The following is a 21,588-nucleotide window of genomic DNA, read 5'->3' as shown; positions in this document are numbered from 1 at the left end:
GAGTCCATCTTTTTTAGCCTTATGGATGTTAGATAAAAGACGCTCTTCATTTAGCAGACGCATGCACTATGTACAACACGCTGGACCTACTACGGGACCAGCAGAAGATTTTTTTCTGGAGGTTCAAATTATCTCTTGATTGCGAAGAAATATCTCATAAAATGAATAATTTTTCCAATACTTACGAAGACAGGCAGGTCACACGTCACGGTCCATGTACCACCTGCATATTTCACTAACTGTCAAGGTTTGGTGTCCTGTGGAGTAACAAATTGACTTTTTTTTTTCCCCCAACATGATCAATAAATCTCAGTGTTACCATCAGGAGCAAAAAATCAATATTTGCCCACATACAAGAGAAGAATTTAAGGAAGCAACAGAGCACTGTCCTACAAGCTATACCTAATTTTTTTCACACACCACCGAAACCTCCATAGGATATTAATGTGTTAATGTGGTAGCACGGTTCATTAAGTGAGCTGTGGAATCCTGGGCAATATATGCTCAGAAATGTCAGTCAGGATGCTGCAACTACTAAAATCAGTGTGTTAGTAACCAAAGATCGGTGAACTTTTGACTAATTTCCTAACTGCCCTCGTGCAAACAACACACACAGCGTTGAATGCACACACAGGGCATTCAAGACAGCAGGTACCGCCGCATGATAACAAGTGCAGAAAAGAAAGATGTTTTCCTTTGATGTGTTTTGGCAATGCTCAGGTATGTTACATCACCGCTTTTTCACACGGTTTTGGTCCATGGGTAGTTGTTAATGAGAAAGACGGTTATCTGGACTTGCTTGTGATGAGATCCCAGGGGCATCTGTCTTCAACCCCCCACTTTTCCTGATTAACTTATAGCTTGTGATTTTTCTCGTGCTGGGACCAGCGGGCATGCCTGTGGGCCATAGAGGATAGTTCTGTGTGGCTGGGCTTGTATTCAAATGCCATAACCATGTTGCACGTGAGAAGAAAACGGGTCTTGTGATTGATCCACTGCTTCAAATGCGCTTAGTCATTTAATCAATCTCAGGCCAGTTTGTTCCAATGTGTTACTTGAGAGCAATAGAAAATGTCCCTTATGTAATTCAGAGCCCGTCAGAATTGTCTGAGGCCGGCTGCGTGTGCGGGAGGGGAGTGACCAAGGTCACAAGTGGGGTTTCGGTGGAGGATCTCCTCCGGCGTTATAGGGCAGGTGGAGGCGTAAAGACGGGCTTTCAGAAGTGGGCTGTGTGGAGAGTTGAGGGTAACGCGTTCTGCACCCCTCCGGCTTTAAGCAAACACCCTCCTCGACTGTGGGACCCCGCATCCCTCCCCGCGAACGGAAGCCCTCCGCCGCAGGGTAGCTCCGGGTCGCCTCTCCTCTGCCCAAGCGAAAGCCCGGCAAGAGCCGGCCGGGGCTGCCCGCCGGGGGACGCGGCCCGGGGTGCTGAAGGGACAGCTCCGCGGGGGCGGGCCGCGCTCCGCGCTCCGCTCGGCTCCGCGGGGGGTTCCGCCGGCCTTCCGCGGGGCTCGGCGGGCCGGGCACCCCCTGCTCCGCCGGCTGCAGACTCCCGCCGACCCGCCGGCCCCGTCCCCCCGCCCGGCGCCCCATCCCCGGTGGCGGAGCCGGCGGCGCAGGCAAGCGCTCGGCGCGATCACTTCCGTGTCAGGGCCGGCCGCCGCCGCCGTGCCCGCTGCCTGCGCGGCGCGCCGCGGGGTCGGACGCCCTCTCGGGCGGGAGGGCGGCGGCCGGGGGCGGCGGGGCGGGGCGGGGCGGAGCGGGGCCGCAGGCACATTCCCCCCCCGCCCCCCCCGCCCCGGCCACCAGCTGCTGCGGCAGGGAGAGGGCAGCGCCAGCCCAGCCCCCCCCCCCCCCCCGCCCCCCAGCCCCGGGGGCCTGGGGCTGGTTGTGCTTCCTTCCCCCCCACCCCACCCCAACCCCGACCACCCCTCCCCCTGCGGCCGCCGACCTACCCCGAGCGGCGGGGGGGGGGGGGGGGGGGGGCAGCGCGGAACCGGCCCGCCCCCACCCCGCACCGCGGGCTGCCGCGGCCGCGCCCCCCGCCCGGGCACCGCCGCAGCCTCCTCCTGCGGAGGGAGGCGGGGGGAATGCGAGTGTGCAAAGTGGGAGAAACTCCCTCCGGCTCGCTCGGAGAGATTTGGGGCTTTTTTTTTTTTTTTCCCCCTCTTCCCCCCCCTCCCCCCCCCCCCCCCTCCTTCTCGAAGCCACGTAGCAGCAGGTGACTGGCGTCCGCCCGCCGGGAAGGACCCCGTTTGCCCCGGCTGTGTGTGCAGGCAGCGGGCTCCCTCCTCCCCCTGCCTCCCGCCCTCCGGATCATTCTTTATACCGGGGGAGCGTGTGCACTGCGGTCCTTGCTCTGGGAATTGCTGCTGCTCTTCCTATTCGTCAAGGGCTTTCCAATCACCTGCCTCTGCCACCCTCTCCTCTCCGCTCTTTGTACTTTATTTTCACGTGCTCTTTACTAACACGGCTATTTTTAAATCCCGCTTGGATTTATTTCTTTCTCTCTCTTTCTCTCTTATTTTTCTTTTTTTTTCCCCCCGTTTTTTTTTTTTTTTTTTTTTTTTTTTTTTTTTTTCCGGGGGGTGGGTGGGGGGAGGGAAGTTAACGCTTGCATCTCCCTAAGGGAAAGATCCCACCAGCCAACCCAGCTCCGCCACTGCTGCATCCATCCATTCATTTTTATGGTCACTAGCAGCCTATCCCGGTAGTAGAAGGTGCAGAGAAGTGGGAGGCAGAGAGAGAGGGAGGGAGGGAGAGATCCGGACAGCGAGAATGGCCGAGAGAAAGAGGAACTGGAATAAAGAAGATGACCTGCCTGTGTATCTAGCTAGGCCGGGTACGACAGCCCAGACGCCGCGGCAGAAATACGGGGGGATGTTCGCCTCCGTGGAGGGGGCCTACGAGAACAAAACCATCGACTTCGACGCCTACAGCGTGGGGAAGAAGGGGTCCCGGACCCCGCGGAGCGGCAGTCGGCACGACATGCTGGACGGAGGGGACAACTACAGCGAGACCGCCAGCGACATCAGCGAGGTCTCCGGCTCCGTCATCAGCTCCCCGGGAGACCGGGAGGACAAGACCCCTGGCGTGGAGATCAGATACCCCGTGGGGAAAGAGCTGCTGCAGGGCCAGGACAATGGGCAGGTGAGCGGGGCCCCGGGCCCGGGGGGGGGGGGGGGGGGCGGGAGCCGCCGCCCCCGCTCGCCGGGTGAGCCGTGCCGGGGTGAGCCGTGCCGAGCTGTGCCGTGCCGAGCCGAACCGAGCCGAGCCCAGCCGAGCCGTGCCGTGCCGAGCCGTGCCGCAGAGCCCCGCTCGCCGGCGCGGGGGGGACGCGGGGGAGTTTCGGCACGGAAGGTCGGGGAGGCGCGGACCCCTCCTCCCCGGCACGGTGATGCTATCGGAAGAGCCCGGCTGGCCCCTAAAACTATCTCACTTGCCTGAGCTTAGCGGGGGCGGGGGGGCGACCCCCGAAATCGTTTCCCTTTGTAAGTGATGGCCACGAGTTTCCCTCCCTGCCGGTAAAACGCTGCCCGGGCCGGGTGGGCTGGAGGGCGACCCGGGCCCCCTCGGCGCCTCCCCGCCGCCCCCCGGAACAAAGCAGCCCCCGCTGCACTTCTGGGCTGGCCGGGAAAAACTCCCGGGAGCCCGTCCCGGGCCCAGCCCCCGGCTCTGCCCCGGCCCCGGCTCTGCCCCTGGCTCCCCCCGGGCTCCCCATGCGCCTTCATTGTCTCCCCGGCAGGGAGCGCGTACGGCGGGAGGATCAGCCGGAACCTTTGCCCGGGGGGTCCTCCACCTCTGGGGCTGCAACCTGCACTCATATTCTAGACTTTGGGAAAAAAAGTGAGGCCGGCGGGGCTGGCTAGCCGCTGCCAGCTGCGCTCCTCCATCCTACCCCTGCGTGTGGCACGCAGGCTGGAGGCAGACCCGGGGGGGCTGGCTCTCCTGGGAACCCGGGCTGTCACTGATTTCCTCGTAGAAAGAAATGCGGCCTCGCAGTCACGTCCCTGCATAAGATGCACCCCGTCCCTTAGCACCCAGCCTGGAGGCTGTATGGCCTGTCCATGCTCTCCGCTCTTTCCACAGGCTAAGCTGAGAGTTTCCGCTCTTCTCTGCCTCTCTTCAATTCGAGCATGAACGGGGCACAGGTCCTCTCCGGGCAGGGGGCTGCGCGCAGGTGCCACGTAGGCTCCTGTGCAGCCCGGTGGGTGCCCGCTGCAGTGGGACACTGGAGCGAGCAGGCAGGGCTTGGTGGGACACTGAGGCTGCGACGGTGCCGCTTCACTGCAATGACCTCGGGGTTGCCTTCAGAGGCTGCCAGCTGCAGTGCAGTCTTCCCTTCCCCAGCTCACCTGAACCCCTATGTCTTTTCCATCAGGACCCCGGGGCGGTCGGGAGGGTACGGCACACCCCGAACAGCCCCCATCTTCTGGGACATCCCTGGTGCCTCCTCTCCATCTTCCCTGCTTCCCAGTTCAGCCTGGGACTTTGGGTAGTGAACGCATTTCATGCTACCTCCCCGCATCTCCCCGTGCTTCCAAAGTTGTCCGGCTCTGGGTTGGACTTGGGGGGGTGAGGAGGAGGTTGGGGGTAAAGTATTTGGTCACTGGCTTAGGAAGGTGCACTGTACGCAGCAGCCACGTGCTTGACCCCTGCGCAGCAGTGGCCAGAGCTTTTTGCAAGCTCCAGATGGCGATTTCGGGGCAGATGTGTCAGGGACGCGGCCTGGGTGGGAAATGCCTTGTATTTGTGCGTGTGTTGCAGGGGTGTGCGCGCTAAGAGCCCCTGGCTGCTCCTCGGGGGGGGGATTAACTTGGGCGCAGCATTGCAGCGCCTTTTACCCTTCCTGCAGTTGTTCACGGAGCCTTGATCAAGCGCTGCGGGTGGAGGGCGGCACTCCGGGAGTCAAAAACAGACGGAAAGGTTTCAATTAGCCGCTTTTCCTCTCCAGCAGCTGCTGGCATAGCACCTACCTGGCCTGGCCGGGCTGGGCTGTGCTGTGCTGTGCCGTGCCAGCCCGCAGGCCCTCCCTGGGGACTAGGCAGAGCGGGGAGTGCCACTGGGACAGTGACAAGGAGGGTAGAGCTGTTGGGGTCAGAGCCATCGGTGGGACAGAGCTGGCAGGGCCATCGGGGGCAGGGCCGTGGGGACAGAGCAGGGCAGAGCTACGGGGACAGAGCAGGGCAGAGCTACGGGGACAGAGCAGGGCAGCGCCATCGGGGACAGAGCAGGGCAGCGCCATCGCCACGTGCTGCGCGGTAGGACCCCCGCCCGGGGGTCACCCCCCCACCCCGGCCCCGGTCCCCGCCCTGCGGGAGCCCACGCGTGGGACCCCGCCGGTGACCTCAGCCTGCGAGCGGGGCGGTGGCGGAGCCGGGAGGGCGGCGTTTCCCAGCGCCGGTGCGGGCGGGAGGGAGGCTCCGGCTGGATTGATGGGCTGGGAAGGGGGGCCGAGGGGGTAGGGGTGGGGGACAGGAGGAAAGGAAACGCTTCCTGGGTTGAGCTGAGCGAATCCCGCTCCGACCTGCAGCCGGGAGGGCGCTGCTGCCGCCGGGAGAGGCAGCGCTCGCCGACCCCCCCGGGAGCCGCGTCCCTGTTTTATTGCAGCCGGAAAAAAAAAGGTGCCGGGCTCGCCGGGCTCCCCTTCCTCTGGGCGAGGAAACTTTGCCTCCATTACGCAGCTCTGCCGGGTCGCCCCCGCCCCGCCCCATCACCCCACCGGGCTCCGAATTATTATTCCTCTTACTACCGCCGAGATTTTTGCGTCGGGCTCGGCTCGCTCCTCGGGGTGTGTTGCGTGCGCCCGGCGCTAGCGAGAGCCGACATGTCTTACCAGGGCAAGAAGAGCATCCCCCACATAACGGTAAGCGGATCCCCTCGCTCCTTTGTTAGCGGGGCGGGGAAGGGCGGCAGGCGGGGGCGCCGCGGCCGCGCAGTGCCCCGCGGATGGCGGCGGGGAGCCCGCCGGGCTGCGGGGCCGCGGCCGAGCTTCCCCGGGGCTGGGCGGGTGCGGGCGCCGGTGCCCTGCCCTCCTCCTGCCGGAGCTCCGGGCTGGCGGCGATATTCTTTCATTTTAAATCCGAATTTTATTTTCTATTTTACATTTTTTTTTCCCCATTTTTTTATTTTTTTTTTTTTTTTTCCCCCTTTCCTCGCCCTCCGCGCAGCCGGGGCTCGGCGCTGCGGGCTCTCTCACCAGCCTGGGGCCGGCGGCGGTGGGTCGGGGCGGGGAAGGGAAGGGAAGGGAAGGGCCGGCGGAGGTGGGGGGGGGGGGGGGGGGGGGGGAAGCTTGGCCCCGGCGCTGGCGGGGCCGGGGGTCGGGGGGCCGGGGGCGGCGGTGCCGCCCTCCCGAGGAGCAGGGCCCGGGGAGGCTCGGCCGCCGGGCGAGGCAGAACAAAAGAGGGAGGGGACGAGCCGCAGCACAACGTGCCCCCGCCGCCGCCCCCCCCCCTCCTCGGCAGCGGGCAGGGGCAGCGCAGCCCTCCGGCGGGGGCAGGGGGCGGTGGGGCAGGGTGGGCTGGGGGTGCGGGGAGGTGGGCAAACGGGGTGGGGGTGGGCTGGGGGGAAGCGTGGAAAATCAAAGAGCGCCATGATGCCGGCACCGACACCTCTGCGCGCTATTAATACACCAGACGTGGTGGGGATCAGAAGTCAAAGAGTTAATCGTAACCATCCTCTTGCTAGCTGTGCCTGTCTCCCGCTAGATGCTTTTATCCCCGAGCAGGACTACAATAGAGCATGCTTTCCGTCCCAGAAAGAAAGGATCTGGGTCCTTTGATTCCGCATATTGTTTCCCATAGATACACCGGATCGACGGGGGCTGGGGATAAAGAATAGGCAGAGCTGGTGGGGAGAGGGTTTCAGGGAGCCTCTCCCCCAGAGTTTGGTCAGGCAGAGATTTTCCCCGGCACCCGTGTCGGTCTCCAGGCGAGCGCCTGCTTTCCTCTTGGGGGGCTGGGTCAGTGGGTGAGGGGGTCACTGCTGCTGTGGCACCCGGGGCAGAGGTGAGCGGGGGGAGCTCAGAGGGGCTTGGGTTCGTGGAGCTTTCCCAGGAAAGCTGGCACCGTCGGGGCAAGTTTCGGTGGCTGACGAGAGGGCTGACTGGTGGGTGTGGCACCTTCCTGAGCAAACCTGATGGTTAAAGGCATTATCTGAGCCGGTGTTACAAGGCTTGTAAGCACCTCGAGGTTTTCTCAATGTCGAAAAGAAAGAAATCCTTTAGCCGAAATATTTGGTCGGGAGGGGAAGGGCCTCCTTCTAAAAGCAGAGTTTTATGATATCGGAGTGCTGCATTTATACAGGTTTCCCCTATCAACAGGCAGCGGTGCCTGGTGGCCAAGGCTGAGCCTGGGTGTTGCGGCGGCTCTTTGGGTGCTGGCTCCTCTCGCCTCGGTCCTCAGCGCGTCGTGTCACTTGGGGTCAGTCAGGGCACCTCTGGACTCGGGGAGGCCCTGGCTGCCCTCTGGGTGAGTGGCGGGTGCTTTGTGAGCGGCTTGACCTTCATTTGCAGCTGGAGCGTAACAGGTTCCTACCCATAGCTGGTTGCTTGCTCTCCAATTCGGAGTAAGAGAAGACACTGGAAGAACTGCAAGTGCTTGCCTTGGAATCAACAGTTAGTTTTAATTTCTTCACTTCTCACAAATTTCCTTCTCTGCGCTGGTGAGAGGATTGCTGGGAAGAAGAAAGCCCAAACCTCAGCCTGGTCTCTTTGAAATGGGATGTGTTGAAGCTGCTATAAATGAATATTCATTAACACTAGTGAGTTTTGTGACCAAATCAAAGGCATAAATTAACATTAGTCAAGTTGGCAGGCATCAGACTTGGACTGCCTTTTTCTATTTTAATGTTTTACACTTCTGGCCTTTCTTCTCCTCCAGCAAAAGCAAATCAGACGCTCTGTGTTGTACCTTGTACGTGCTGCCCATCCCACAAGAGCCCACCGGATTTGTCTGTGTGTATCTTCTGAAAGCCCCATGCCAGTATGGTAAATTAGATATTTCATCCTGGCGCTAAGGAAATACAGCTTGGAACTTCAAGCCTTCTGGGCTCTGAGGAAATGTGATAGCTCTGTAAAATTATGCAACAACATCAGCGATGATGAAATCATAAAAAAATGTCATTTGTTACCCCCTACACTCCTGCTTTTTGGAGCTACACCAGCTCCTGGATTCACTGGAATAGTGAGAAACTAATTTCTGACAGTGTCCTGTGTGCTGATCCTTTGCTGTGGATTTTCCTGTACCAAGCCTGTGTTCCTTGCATGGGGCCAGGAGCCGTCCTGAGAGCACAAGAACAGGAACAATCCTGCCACAGCGTCCAGCCACAGGCGCTACCTGCCATCAGTGCCTGGCCAAAACATCCCTCCGGGACCTTGCTGTGGGTCAGGTCTGCGCATCAGGAATTTTGTGAAGGAAGAGGCAGAGGCTGGTTTCAGCTCTGATCAGCGTGGGAGCAGGTACCCCTCTTGGGAAGATAACCCTGTGGTGTCCTTTCTGGGTTATTCCTCTTGGTGCACGTGGGCATAACTGCCTCCTTGTGCTTTGTCTGGCTGTGCCTCGCCTCCTGACTCCTTCAGACTATTAGCAGTGTCTGACTGATACCTTGTTCTCACCCCTTTCCCCTGAAGCAGCTTTATTCCTGCCTTCCCTTCTCCTCTTTCTCCTGGAAGTATCTAGGACAGCAGAGACATTGTGTTGCAGACAGGCCCCCTTTTAGCACTGAGCATCTCTCTGCTCTCATTTACCAAGTCTGCACCTGCTTTTTTTCATTTCATTTCACCTGCCTTTTGTTTTTTTCATTTCGGCCCCCGAAAATTCATGCTTCTTGCAATTTATCCTCTTTGTGACTCTCCTGCTGCCCTTGATGCATCCCATGCAGCATTCAGGCTTGCTCTTGTTAGATGAGCACCACCAGCACTGCTCCAGTGTAAGGTGCCGTTTAGTTGTGTCAGACTGGAGAAACTGGGCCCCTTTCACTGTAACTGCTGTGGGAAGGACCTCTGTACTCAAAGCACCAGACCAGTCTCTGGGTGACGTAAAATAGAGATGCACTAAACCAGTAAGTGTAAGCACCTTGGTCACGTCCTCTGCACTGTGTTGAGGTCCTTGGGGGCGTCTCACTCCCCTGGTTCAGGAGTATTAGCTGGGGATGGAGCAGGGTGTGCATGATGTAAGGGTGGCCAAGAATGCATCTGCAGGAGCATATTTCTCAGGCTGTGTAGTACAGTCAGCCACCACATCCATTGCTGAGGTGTTTTTCTTCATGAGGTGGCAATCTTTTGTGCTTCAGTTGTGCAGGCATGCTCTTATGCAGACCAGATTTTCCAGGATACACCCCCTCGCCCGTTGCTTTTAACGTTGCTATTCTACTCCTCTTGTGCAGCATGTTACAGGGAATCAATGGGGATGATGGCACTGAAAGATCTGTTACAAATTATTTTGACTTGTGTGTTTTGGTAGTGCTTGGCACTTTTCAAGCAAAGCCTCAGCCCAGATGAACTCAACATTACAGTATATACAGAGCACAATTTAAAAAAAAGCATGTGGCATGTAAAATGTTTGTTAGAGGACTTGTTTGTTGCAGTAGCGATTGCAACCATTAAAACATAATCGGCGTGAGCTCAATGAAGAGGAGGTGTGAAGACAACTGTACTGAGCGAAGGGAGAATAGCTAGTCACCAAAGCAAATGCAAGGAGGGACATGGGAGAGGCGAATGGTGCACAAATCTCTCAGAAAAGGGTATAATACTCCTGGGAATAGTTCAAGGGTTGGCATATGAATGGGGGAAGGAGCTGCTGGTCCTGAGCTGGCAGAATATAAGGCACGGGGAGACAGAGAGCTCAAAAATGTGGTGTTACAGAGGGAGGATCTCATCACTGAGCTTAGCAAGTAAAGAGAAGAACTGGCACAAGATGAGAAGAAGCAGCAGTTGCGGAAAAATGAAGAGAGGCTGGAGGAATTCGGAAGAGTGGGCACAGAGAATAATTTTAGTTGTAGCCTTTTGAGTTGATTGACGTGGAGAGAGCTGAGAAATAAGTAGGCTTCAGTTGAACATGGCAGAATACTTTTGAGAGAGAAAAAATGCATTCATCTGGACTGTTGCTGGGTGAGCCTTTGGTCTCAAGCTAACTATTGAGGGTCAAGACAGGAACTTTCTGTTTGGCTTGAGCAAAGTGCGGGGGTAACGTGAGGTGTTCTGGTGTGAGACGACAGCAGTGCGAGAGCTGCCAGCCACCAGCTAATTCACTTTGGACACCAGGCGGGACATGTCCTACAGAAGCAAGGCGAGGTGAGTATCTGGAACGGGGAACCAAAGTCCTCATCTAGGTTGGATCTATTCCACATCTCCCCTGGCCATGCTTTTTTTCTACCCACCTTTGCTTAACAACATGAAGCTACCCAAAGGTTGGTGCGTGATGTGCCAAAAGTGTTTGAAAAGCCTACTGAGTGCTGGGCATGGGAACAATGTCTCACATAATTATTCTGCTTTTGGCACGAGATTTGGACTGATGTAGACAGCACTTTTTGTCATGCTTTAAAACACCAAGGCCTGGGACTTCTGAATCCCCTCTTACTCTTGAGTATTTGCTTAATACTCAAAGTTACATTTTTCCATCTGTGGCTGTTGAATAGACTTGGCCCCTCTCAGTTTACCTGTCTGCTGATGAACATTTGTGAAATCAGATTCCATATTGCACTGGACTTGGACTTGACAGCTCTGGAGATGCTTCAGCTGCTTCAGTAGAAGTTGTTGGACTTCCAAACACCATTTCTATGATTCTGTGTTAAGTCTTTTCCTTTCCTTTTTCTACAGGAGAAGAAGTGGCCATAGTGTTTAAGCTACTTCCGTCTGATGTCTTAAATTACATTCAGAGTAGGTCCTTCCGGGGACGTTGCTGTGGAGATTGAAACCTTTGGCAGAGGGACAGAAGGAAGGGTTTGGGGCGGCGATTCCTTTAACTGCCACAGCAAGTTTGTCAGTCGGTGCCCGCATCAGCGTTCTCAGCATCATAGCTCCCGCCACCGCGGGGAGCTGAGCTGCGTTTTGCTGGAAGCCAGGCAGGTTTGGGGAGAGGAAAGTGGCTGTCTGGGAAGACAACTGACGCGGTGAGGTAGTTGTTCAGCAAGTCTGAATCTCCTTCTTACAAGTGCCGAGAGCGACCACTGCCAATGAACCACTTTCCTGACAAGGAGTCAGGGTCTGTTTTCTGCTTTGCTGCCATTTCTTTCCTAAGCAAGTTTATACATGGCGGTAAAAGGGGGAAGCTTCATTTTCCTTTGCGGGATCCAGGAGAGCCCACTGGCTTGTGAAGCTCTGGAGCACTGTGAGAGTTAGTTGGAATGAATTTCTTGCTGCTTTTGTAGGTATGAGAAAAATGGAACAGAGATGAGCAGTTTGCAGGTTTCTAATCTTGCTACATGTAAAGATGATGGCATCGTTCCTTGGGACAGAGATACTTTGGGATTACTTTTGCTTGATGCACTTGTCACAAGACAAAGTTTTGATCCGTAGTGTATATCCTGATGAGGTGTAAGGTCTCAGCTCTTGCTTAGGTGAATAATAAATGTCCCCACTGATTTCAGTAAAATCTACACTCTGTGTAAAAGCTCTCTAAAGCTGATCACCCTTGCCCACCTTTGCATGTGGCTGGCTAAAGGAGTATGCAGTGCGCACAGCTAAGAGACTGTGGAAAGGTTGCTCGTGGACCGGTGTGGGTACCATGGGAGTGGAGCAGCAAGTGTTGCAAATTGCGATGACTGGCAGGGGAAGTAGGTACATTAGGCAACATGACAGCAAAAAGTGTCGTAAGTGCAAACAACGCACATCTATATCCACTGTATTTAGTCAATCATGATTTACTATTGTTAACATCATATTAAAGTGCTTTTTCTACTGTTCTGCTTCCCTTGCATCCACCTCCTGGGTCTAGAGAAGGGATTCCTTACAGTCTTAGCTGGATTTTGACTGTGAGTGGTGCCAAGGCTGATGTGTCCCAGTAACCTGATGCAGGTTTCTGACTGGAACTTCGATAAAACTTATCTTCGGTTCAGTGGCACACAGCAGCCAGTTGTGTGTAAATTGCTGTTACTTTTTCCCGAGTTTAACCTTTCCTGTGAATGGCTTGCTGAGATTTCAAGGTCAGCTCTAATTGACATAACCTGTGTGTAACCCAAGAGATGGCTGTAACAACAGTGCATGCTTAGGTGAAACCCCTGCTGATGCCAATGAATATTGTCATCAGTAAGATGTTTGTTGTGCTTCCTTTCTAACAGCAAAGCAAAGATGACATTTACAGTGAAGAAGTCCCCATGGAGTTAGTAGCTATAGGAGTACCCCTTTTAGACTGTGTGATTAAGGACTGAAATTGCTAGCTGAATAGAAAGTCAGGTCTCCAAAGGGGAAACAAAAGAACATCAGATCTTTTAAATGAATAAAGATGAATGAATATATTGGCTACAGACCAAGATACAGCGTTACTACAATCAACGTAATCCTTCCTAAATGAATTGCCATACACTGGGGTGCATTTGTTAAGAAAAGGACCTTAAAAGTAGGATTCTCCATTAGTGGCCTATCGGAAATGATGCCTCAAGGATACAATGTTTTACAGGCAATTCCCTGACTTGATTCAGGGATCACCTTAGCTTCCTATGGAGGGTAACCTAGACGTGAAATTCAAAAGGAAGGATAGTGCTGATTAAAGGCAGATCTTCTATAAGCAGACAGTACTTCATGAAATCCCATTTACAGCTCTTTGATCCTTATGAAAGGATTTTAAGCAAGCATTCCTGTTGGGAGGATATCTTTCTTCCTTTGCCATTAAGTTTAAAAATGTTCCTTATTTGTAAGTACTTAGCTAAAAGCAAGGTAACTTAACAGTATAGTATCACAACTGGGTCTGAATCTGACCAGCTCTGACAGTAGACAACCAAGTATAGCCACAAAAAAAAAAAAAAGAAGCATTAAATCTCTTGTATATTATGGGAAATAACTCTGCAAGAAAGAAAGCACAGAGGAGCTCCGAGTGTCTCCCTCCATTGTCTGCCAGTGGGACTTTTGCCTTTGAGAGACCACTCCCTTGCACATAGTTTTCTTGTGGAGATTTGGATAATCAAGAAAAACACAAACTTCAGCCTGTGACTTTTGAACCTGCCTTCTAAATTGGGGTTGTGTCTTTTCCAACTCTCAGTGGCCTTTTTAAAGCCTTAGCAACAAAGGATTTTGCCTCTCAAATGCTAAAAAAGTGAAGATTAATGTCTTGGCTGCAAGTGTGGTAACGTAGCCTAATGCCTTCTTATGTCTATTGCTTTTAATCTGATGCCTTTTAAACCACATGCATTTATAGGCAGAGAACTGGAAATACAGGTGGATTTGAAATTTAAACTGTTTTCAATTGGTTCTTTAGTCATCTTCAGAGCCATTGACTAATCTGGATTTTAGAGAATACAGCCATTGTTGCTCTGGAGATCTAAGGACAATGGTATATTCTAGTAAGTCGTTAGAATTATGCAAAGCATGAAATCACTGCTGAGTGTTTCCTCCTTTAGGCCTGGAAAGTCTGGGGCTAAGAGTGTTGCAAAGACTTTTTCAGCTGGCAATGGCTGCAATGCAGCAATGGTAAAAGTCTAAATGCAAGAATGTAGCAGTGCTTAGACCCATATACTGGGTATGCTATATGAAGTTCGTTGTAGTTAAATTGTAAAGCAAACTAAATAGTTAAAAAGACATGGGTTTGGTTTTTTTTTTTTTTTGATTTAGAGATGAAGATGTAACAGGTAGACATTGTATTTGTGGAAGAAAAGCAAGAATGTAACAGCATATATCAGAATTGCTGTCTGGACAGATGCTGCTATTTGATGAAAACACTGCTCTTGAAATCTCTTTGAATCTTTTTGTATGGTTAAAATACATAATGGCAGATTCATTCTTTTTCTTTTTTTTTATACTTCATCTTGTATGACAGAGATGTGGTTTTCTGTGAAAGGTGCCTGCAGGTGCAGTACCATGGGTATTGATACTGAAGAGAAATGGGTGGTTGGCTATAACTTGTGCCGCATTGTACTTTGACATGCTGCACCAATTTGAGATAATATTTATTTAGTAAATCTGATGTCAGAAGATGGCAGTTTCTGTTACTATGTTTTTCAGTAGTTCCAGAAGCAGACTGAGAATGGCATGTGTAAAAAATGTATTTGCATTTTGTTGTGTGTAATATTTTTAAATATCTCTAGCTCCGAGTGGAGTAGGCGAATGAAAAAAGGCTAATTTTAAATTTCTTTGCAATTGTTCCTGCTCTAACATTTGAGCCTAACATTTGGACAATATTTGCAAATAACCCAGAGTCGAGTGATTTTCTGACCAAAGGCATTTGACTTAACTTGTAGTTCTGCAGAGCCCGCTGCAGATTTCGGGACCGCAGCAGGGCTCAGGCTCATCATCTGGCAGGTTGATGCAGATGCTGCTTGTCTCTGCTGGCCTTGTACCATTGGCAGCGTAGGAAAATATGGACACGCTTCACAAGAGCTGAGCCAAGCTGATTTAAAAAACTCAGCAAAGCAGGCAATTTGTACAAATTCTGCCAGTCACCAGCTTACAGATGTTGCGTGTTGCTCTTACCGTAATGCAAACAATAGTTGTAAGGGAGCGAAAGCCAACGCCTCATGTCTGAGCAGCCGGCCCCTCCTCCTGCAGCAAACGATGCTGAGTTTGTGGCATCTCCGTCTGCTGCCACGAAAATTGCTGTCATGTCACAGACTAAGCTCCGTGGCTTTGCTGCCGGATTAAGCGGGAGAAGCTGGACCGCAATTAGCAAAAAATCACCAGGAAAGCGGTGTGCAGGGTTTGAAAGTGAAGAGCTGTGAATAACACGTATCATCCTCAGCAGCGAGCGCTTGTAAAATGGAGCTGCAGGGAGACAGGAGAGAAGCATCCTCGCCGTGCTGCTGCTGTGTCATAGCCAGGCACAAAACGCGGCAGCCAAGAGCATTGCATCGATGCGGTCGCATCATTGCAGCAGCGACGGCTGCAGGAGAAACACCTCGGCTCCCGCACCCGGCAGGGAATGCTGAGCAATGGCGTGGATTTACAGTGGTGGATTTACAGTGGTGCTTTCCGCACCTCGCATGGCAATGAAAGCAGGGTTTTTTTTCCCCCTTCAGTCTTGGCACCTAATGAATTGCTTAGTTTATATGTTCGATGAAATACCCCCTCTCTGTTTCGCCGTGTTCCCGCTGTCTGTCCTTGGCAAGCTGGAGGGAGGAGAGGGTCCCGGCAGCTTCCCTTGGTTTGCACCGGGAAGAGCTGAGCTGGCATCTTCTTGTGCCAGGCAGTGCACTGAAAACTCGGTATGGAGCCCTTAGGGCCCGGCAGGCAGGGCACCAGTGCCTGAGACATCTGTTAGCTGAACAGAAAGGTGGCAGCCACCCTATAAAGGCTGACATTATTGTCACCTCCTGAGCTGAGTAATGAGCGAGTTGTTGTTTGCATTGCGACAGCACCCGAAGGTCACCCAGTGGCTGAGGTCCATCTGAGAGCTAGGCAAACAAAAGTGTCCTGCCTGCAGGGGTTTGCAGCTGGCAAGGGGAAATAGGGGCTAGAGCTGCTGCGTGATTAATTCATGAGCTTCGGGCCCCTTGTCCCTCCACACCTCCCCCCCCCCCCCCCCCCCCCCCCACTTTCCCCAGGGTGCTACAGAGTGTGGCGCTGTCCTCCAGCCTGGAACATTGTCCAGGTAGAAGAGGACTTTGGTCCCTAGTTTTTCTGGACATTTGTCACTTGGTAAGAAAACCTCAAGCAGCCTGCCTGGTAAATAAGGAATGGCCCCTGACCGTGCCCAGCTGGGCTACGTGCCCGAGGAGACTAACCTACTTCACAGACCGTGTGTGTGCCCTGATTTCTGGCCAGGGTTTCACTGCAGCAAGTACCGGTGACCTCAGGCAGTGCAGGAGTGCCCAGGCGCGGGTGGCCGTGGCAGGGTTGCAGGGTGGCAGCGTCCCTTTGCCTCGAGGCCAGGGCTGTGCCCGTCCCTGAAGCCTGTGCTTAGGCTGTGGCGAGGAATGAATACTCACAGGCTGACCAAGGGTTTGTAGGAAAGTTTATTTCATGAAGAATATAGCAGATCGCTTGTCAGCATTAACCCACGCCTCCCTGCTGGTCAGTTAAGTTTGTGTAATTTTCCCAGCGTGTTCATGGAAATGCATCTATACGGTTAGGTGCCCACAGGCGTTTGGTGCCGCTGCTTTGGCTGAGGACAAGCCTCCCCTGGTCGGAGCAGGGTGTATGTAGGAGGCCGTGCCTGTTTGCTTGGGCACAGCGTGCTGCTGGGGTGTCCACACAGCACTGAACCCCCCCGGGGTCCTTGTGGCCATCAGCACCACCCGTGTAAAGGTACCCCGCTTTGCTCCTGCTCCTGCCTTGCAGCAATCTGTAGCGTGTCCTGCAGACGTGCCGACAGCTCGACCTGGTTGGGAAAAGTTCCAGCAAACCCCTTTTTCTTCTGAATTTGCCCATTTGCTGGAATGGAAATGTGTGTCAGAGATGTTTCCGCATCTATCGGGTCCTGATGAAAGCTGAGCAAGGCACCATGGCACCCTCCCCGCTGGCGTGGCAGACTACCTGGGGAGCAGCGGGGAGCGTCAAGGTTTGCGTTTTCTTTGTCAGCCTCATCTCCCGTGGCTTCCCATTCCTGGCTGGGGGCAACCTTAGCCGCAGGCCAGCTCAGGTGCAGCACCTGCTCCCTTTTGCAACAATTTTGAACAGTTCGTATTTTCTTCTGAGCAGGAAGGTGTCAAGAATTAAAATGTTGGAAGTCTCCATAAAGTGCAGTTTTCTTTCTTCACCGGAATTTCTTAAACCCTCCAAAATTCTGATGAAGGCGAGACTTTGTAGCTAAACATTCAGTAATCCTTTATAAACTGTAAGTGAGGCTTAATTTAATGGATGACTCGCATAACTGAGTGCTTTCTTGAAACTGCATTTATACCTCTTTTTAGTTGGAGATTATACTAATACCTAGTTTTGCTACTTACATATGTATATTTATATATAAAACTGTATGAAAACCTTATGTCTACAGTTATTTTTCTGGGGTTGTAGTTCTGCTTTATTTTAGTCTGTCTTATTTTCCCAGCCGGTTACATTTGTTTCTATTTATTATGCATCTTCTCCTGTTTTAAAAGAAATAAAATGTAGAACATCTTGATGAGCGTGCAGATTTTTTGACTCATTTGCAGTGACAGATGCAGTGCTCTGGTAACGTTCCCTGCCCTTATCAATAAGCTCTTGCCTTTTGTAATTGGACTGTATTAATGTTTAGGAAGGCAACTGAATGAGCTTAAAAAGAGCTCACAAGATGGTGGTCTCTGCAGGTCAGCAGGCAGTATAATAAATCGTCATGGTGAGGAGATGCAACTGCCAGCACCTGGCAAAATAACTTATTACCCTTCAGGCTGCTGATTCACAAGTCCTGCAATTGCAAGTGACAGTAGAGAGGCTGGGGAGAAAACAAGGAGCCTGTTCTGGCAAATTCCAGACTGAGGACTTGCATTCGTCTCCGTCCTTTAATGAGAGGGTACCGACATCTGAGGCAGGTCCCAGGGACATATTTCGTTGTAGTTCTGTGCCTTGGTCCCCCCGCCCAGGTCATCTCGCTGCTGCAGCACATGGAGAAAAGCTTCAACTCTTCTATGCACATACTCTTTGTCACAGACTGTATTTAATATGTCTTTTTCCCCCTTCTTTCTCCCCTTAAAATGTCTGTTTCTCCCTTTTGCTTTTCTAGAATGATTTAGAGGGCTATAGATTCTTTGAACCCGCAAAATGTTCAAATACAAGCTAAAAGGTAAATATGCTAGGTATAACTGAGAAGTGACATTGAAAAAAGGTTGTTGTAACACCCTTAACTCTGACTCGGTGCTTTTTAATCAATACATTTTTAGAAGGTCTGGATCGTTATCCTGGTTTTATAGATGAGGAAACATAGCAACTTGTTTAATTGTTTTCTAAACTGGGAGCTTGGGACATGCATGGTTTATATGCGTGAGTCACCCTGTAATTAAACAAAGAATTGAGTCTGGAGTGAGGAGTATAGAACATGGACAAAATGGAGAGTCTGAGTTATTGTTTAGTGAGCCAAGGAAATAATTTACAATAAATGGCTTTTTTATATATGAATGGGTAAAGAAGGTTCTGACTGCTTTACAGTTTTCCAGCATTCACAGTTACTTGGCAAAAGTCTTTCCAAAAGCGTTATGTCCTTGTCGTGGTTTAACCCCAGCCAGCAATGAAGCACCACACAGCCGCTCGCTCACTCCCCTGCAGCTGGATATGGGGAGAGAATTGGAAGGGTAAAAGTAAGAAAACTTGTGGGTTTAATAATTGGAAAAAAAAAAAATATACTGTAAGGAAAAGGAAAATAACAAAGAGAAATAAAACCCAAGAAAGGCAAGTGATGCAAATGGAAACAATTGCTCCCCACCAACTGACCGATGCCCAGCCAGTCCCCGAGCAGCAGTCCCTGGCCAACCTCCCCCCTAGTTTATCTGCTGAGCATGATGTCCTATAGTCTGGAATATCCCTTTGGTCAGTCGGGGTCAGCTGTCCCGGCTGTGTCCCCTCCCAACTTCTTGTGCCCCCCCAGCCAGCTCCACGGTGGGGAGCTGTGAGAAGCAGAAAAGGCCTGGACTCTGTGTGAGCACTGCTCGGCAATAATGAAAACATCCCTGAATTGGCAACACTGTTTTCAGCACAAATCCAAAACATAGCCCCATAGTAGCTAACATGAAGAAAAATAACTCTATCCCAGCAAAAACCAGCACAGTACCAAAGTTACAGACTTTCCTTGTCTCTGTGTAGGTGGTAGGGTGGCGGCATTTCCAGTATGACTTCTTCAATGAGGGGGTTAAAATACTGGTTCTCAGGAGTATGTAGTGGTAAAATTTGGTTTCTGTAAAATGTATTTTTTGAGAACAGAGTGTAACCATTTGAATAGAGAAAAATGGAAACAGATGATTGTTGTGAACAGTGCCCCAGCAGACATGGTATCTGAAGAGTTCTTCATGGGAAGAAAATGTTTGCTTTCTGGCACTTCAGAAAATACCAGGAGGCAGTAGCTCGCTCTGCCGTTTGTGTGATATTTCAGGTAAACTGAACTTTGGAGGCTGCACTCCTGTCCTCATTCAGAGTGAGGGAAGTACGGCGTGGGGAGCCTCAGTACGGAGTGCCCCCGACTAATCAGCAGCCTTTGACCTGCAGGAATCACAAATTAGACACCAATCCATTCTTCACGCCCGCTGGAAACTAGATTTTCTGCTGTTGGTCTGTAACACAGTACGGGAGGTGCAAGCTGTGGGCCGTGTCCCTTGGCCGCCTCAGTGTTGTGGCTCAGTTGACCATGCTGAGCTGATGTTGCTTAAAGGAGCTTTCCTGGGCAGGTCCCTTCCCATTTCAAACTCTTACTCTTCCAGGGGTGCCGAGAGACCCAGATGAGCTCAGCTTGGCCATTCCCATGTTGGGCAGTTTATTCTGGTGGCTTCCCTTCCCTTTTCGGCCTTTGTACAGTAAAGTGGTGGTAAAGAAGGGATGTAGCAGGATTTCAGGTGTTACCATGTGCAAGGAGTTCTGCTTTAAGGAAAAAGGAGTCTGACGACCATGAGGCCTTATGCCCCAAAAATCAGAAATAAACACTAGGTGAAACTGGTTTTCCTCTCCACTGTCTATGTACCCGCCTGAACCTATGGCATAGACTGTTATATAGTGTAAGTAAGTCTTTGATATTAATGGCTTTCTATATAATACAAGCCTATTTGGTACCATCAATATGTTATTATGTTTATTTATTTCAACAAACACACTTTTCTTCCTTTTTTTTTCCCCCAGAGTGACCGACTACTCATTAAAGGTGGAAGAATTATCAATGATGACCACTCCTTCTATGCAGACATATACCTTGAAGATGGACTTATAAAGTTGGTTTTTTAAAATACTGAACTTTTTTTTGCATGCTTGTTAGTATAGACTATTGTGATTTCTTGATGGTGCTGACCTGAAATCTTGCAGCCAGAATCTCAGTTACCTCTAGATGTGGGGCCATAGTAGAAGAGTGTTTAATTATGAAATTCTGCCATTTTATCTTTACTAAGATTAGATAAATAGAAAATTTCTTTACTGTAAGTTGAAGGTATTTGCTTTTCCAACAGTTCAATCCTAGTTTCTTCCAAAATAGTTAAGGCAAGTAGGCTCTCTCAACACGAGAAGTAATGGTAAGGACAATGGATATTTTTTGAGTCCATGTATGACAGAAGGCTCATTAAAGCTTTTTCCCCACATGTAATCAGGGTGAATGCAGCCGTGCTCTAAAGGATTGTACGGTACAGAAATACGCCCCGTGGTACACAGTGCTAATGTGGACCTACTCCTTCTCAGTCGCCCTGTTGGTTAATGCTGAAGCATAGCATGTTCTGTTGGCCAACATTGTTATGCATTGCTCATATATCCCTTTTGTTGCTTAGAAAAGGGATATGATCTTAAATCTTCACACAGTTAGAAGGAGAATCCTACTGATTTATCAGAATATAAAATACAGCAGCTGGGAAAGTATTCCTTGGGTGAAAGACGTGAAATGCATGTTACTGATAGCCTGGGAAACAGTAACAGAGATGTCTATTTGCGTAGCTCCTACCTTGACTTAGTGGAGGTGGGGGTCTCTAGTTTTGCAAAGTTATGTAGTGTGTACAAGCACTCTGATATACACAAGGATCAAAGCCTTTTTCCTGACTGCTAAACATTTTCACCAGTGACCTAACAAATTTGGTCTCCAGAGGCTACAATTTAATGCACAGAAACATAATTATGGATATCTGGTAAATAATTCATTGCCTACTTGTTTTCAGAGCTCCTTTTTTGTGAGAAGCTATCATCAGATTAGAAGGCCGATTCTTTATATATCTGTGGCTACTTATATTATTCATAATTCAGGTTATTATAACAGAAAAAATTCTGAACACTTTTATCCATGGACTGTGTGGTTTTCTTTTTAATATTTCACTCTGCCTTTCCAATTGTAGTGTTACTCGCATTGCAGAAGTGGCAAAAGGACCATATTTTTTTAAGTGGAGAAGGCACAAAATTTTGAAAATGTTATCTTTTTAAAAATAGCAACAATCAACCAACTTGTGCTTTCTCTGATAGGTATTTTAGTTGAGTTTTTCTGTGCTTTTGTTTGTTCAGATGCAAATTTCGTAGTAACACGTAAAAGCATCAGAACTGATTTAACAATTAAGTGCATGAGATGCTGAGAATCTGAAACTGCTGTGCATTTTTGGCCTTGATTCCAGAAATGCAATGGTACTCAGTAGGCAGGTTAGCAATGCCAAGCTTTCAGCTGCCCTCGTTAAGTGCATAGACTCTCTCTGAAATCCATGCGTGAGTCCATACCTCCAGAAAGTATCTCAGCTGCTTGAGACAGCCAGGTTTAATAATGTGTAGACAGGCAACATCTTAATTTTTAAAATGCCTTTATCTTTGCCTAAGGAGGCAAGTTCACTATTCAAAAGCCCGAGTCGTGCCTGGTTTCCTGGATTTAGATG

At 51.1% G+C, this 21,588-nt stretch overlaps 1 protein-coding gene across 2 annotated transcripts in view; it reads left to right on the top strand.

Moving 5' to 3' along the window:
• The first annotated feature begins 2,602 nt into the window (after positions 1–2,602).
• CRMP1 (collapsin response mediator protein 1) overlaps positions 2,603–21,588 on the top strand; it is a 50,633-nt gene continuing 31,647 nt past the window's right edge. Inside the window, exons 1-2 of one of the 2 annotated variants that reach the window (XM_049794667.1) lie at positions 2,603–3,150; positions 19,880–19,968. In XM_049794667.1, the coding sequence (XP_049650624.1) occupies positions 2,779–3,150; positions 19,880–19,968 (461 nt within the window). In that variant the 5' untranslated portion in view covers positions 2,603–2,778. Of the gene's footprint in view, positions 3,151–5,491; positions 5,867–19,879; positions 19,969–21,588 lie in introns of those variants that run through there. The other variant, XM_049794676.1, reaches the window with a different exon arrangement.

The sequence above is a fragment of the Accipiter gentilis genome, chromosome 3, assembly GCF_929443795.1.
Source record: "Accipiter gentilis chromosome 3, bAccGen1.1, whole genome shotgun sequence".
Taxonomy (NCBI): Eukaryota; Metazoa; Chordata; class Aves; order Accipitriformes; family Accipitridae; genus Astur; species Astur gentilis.
This window is presented reverse-complemented; position numbering and strand designations above follow the sequence as displayed.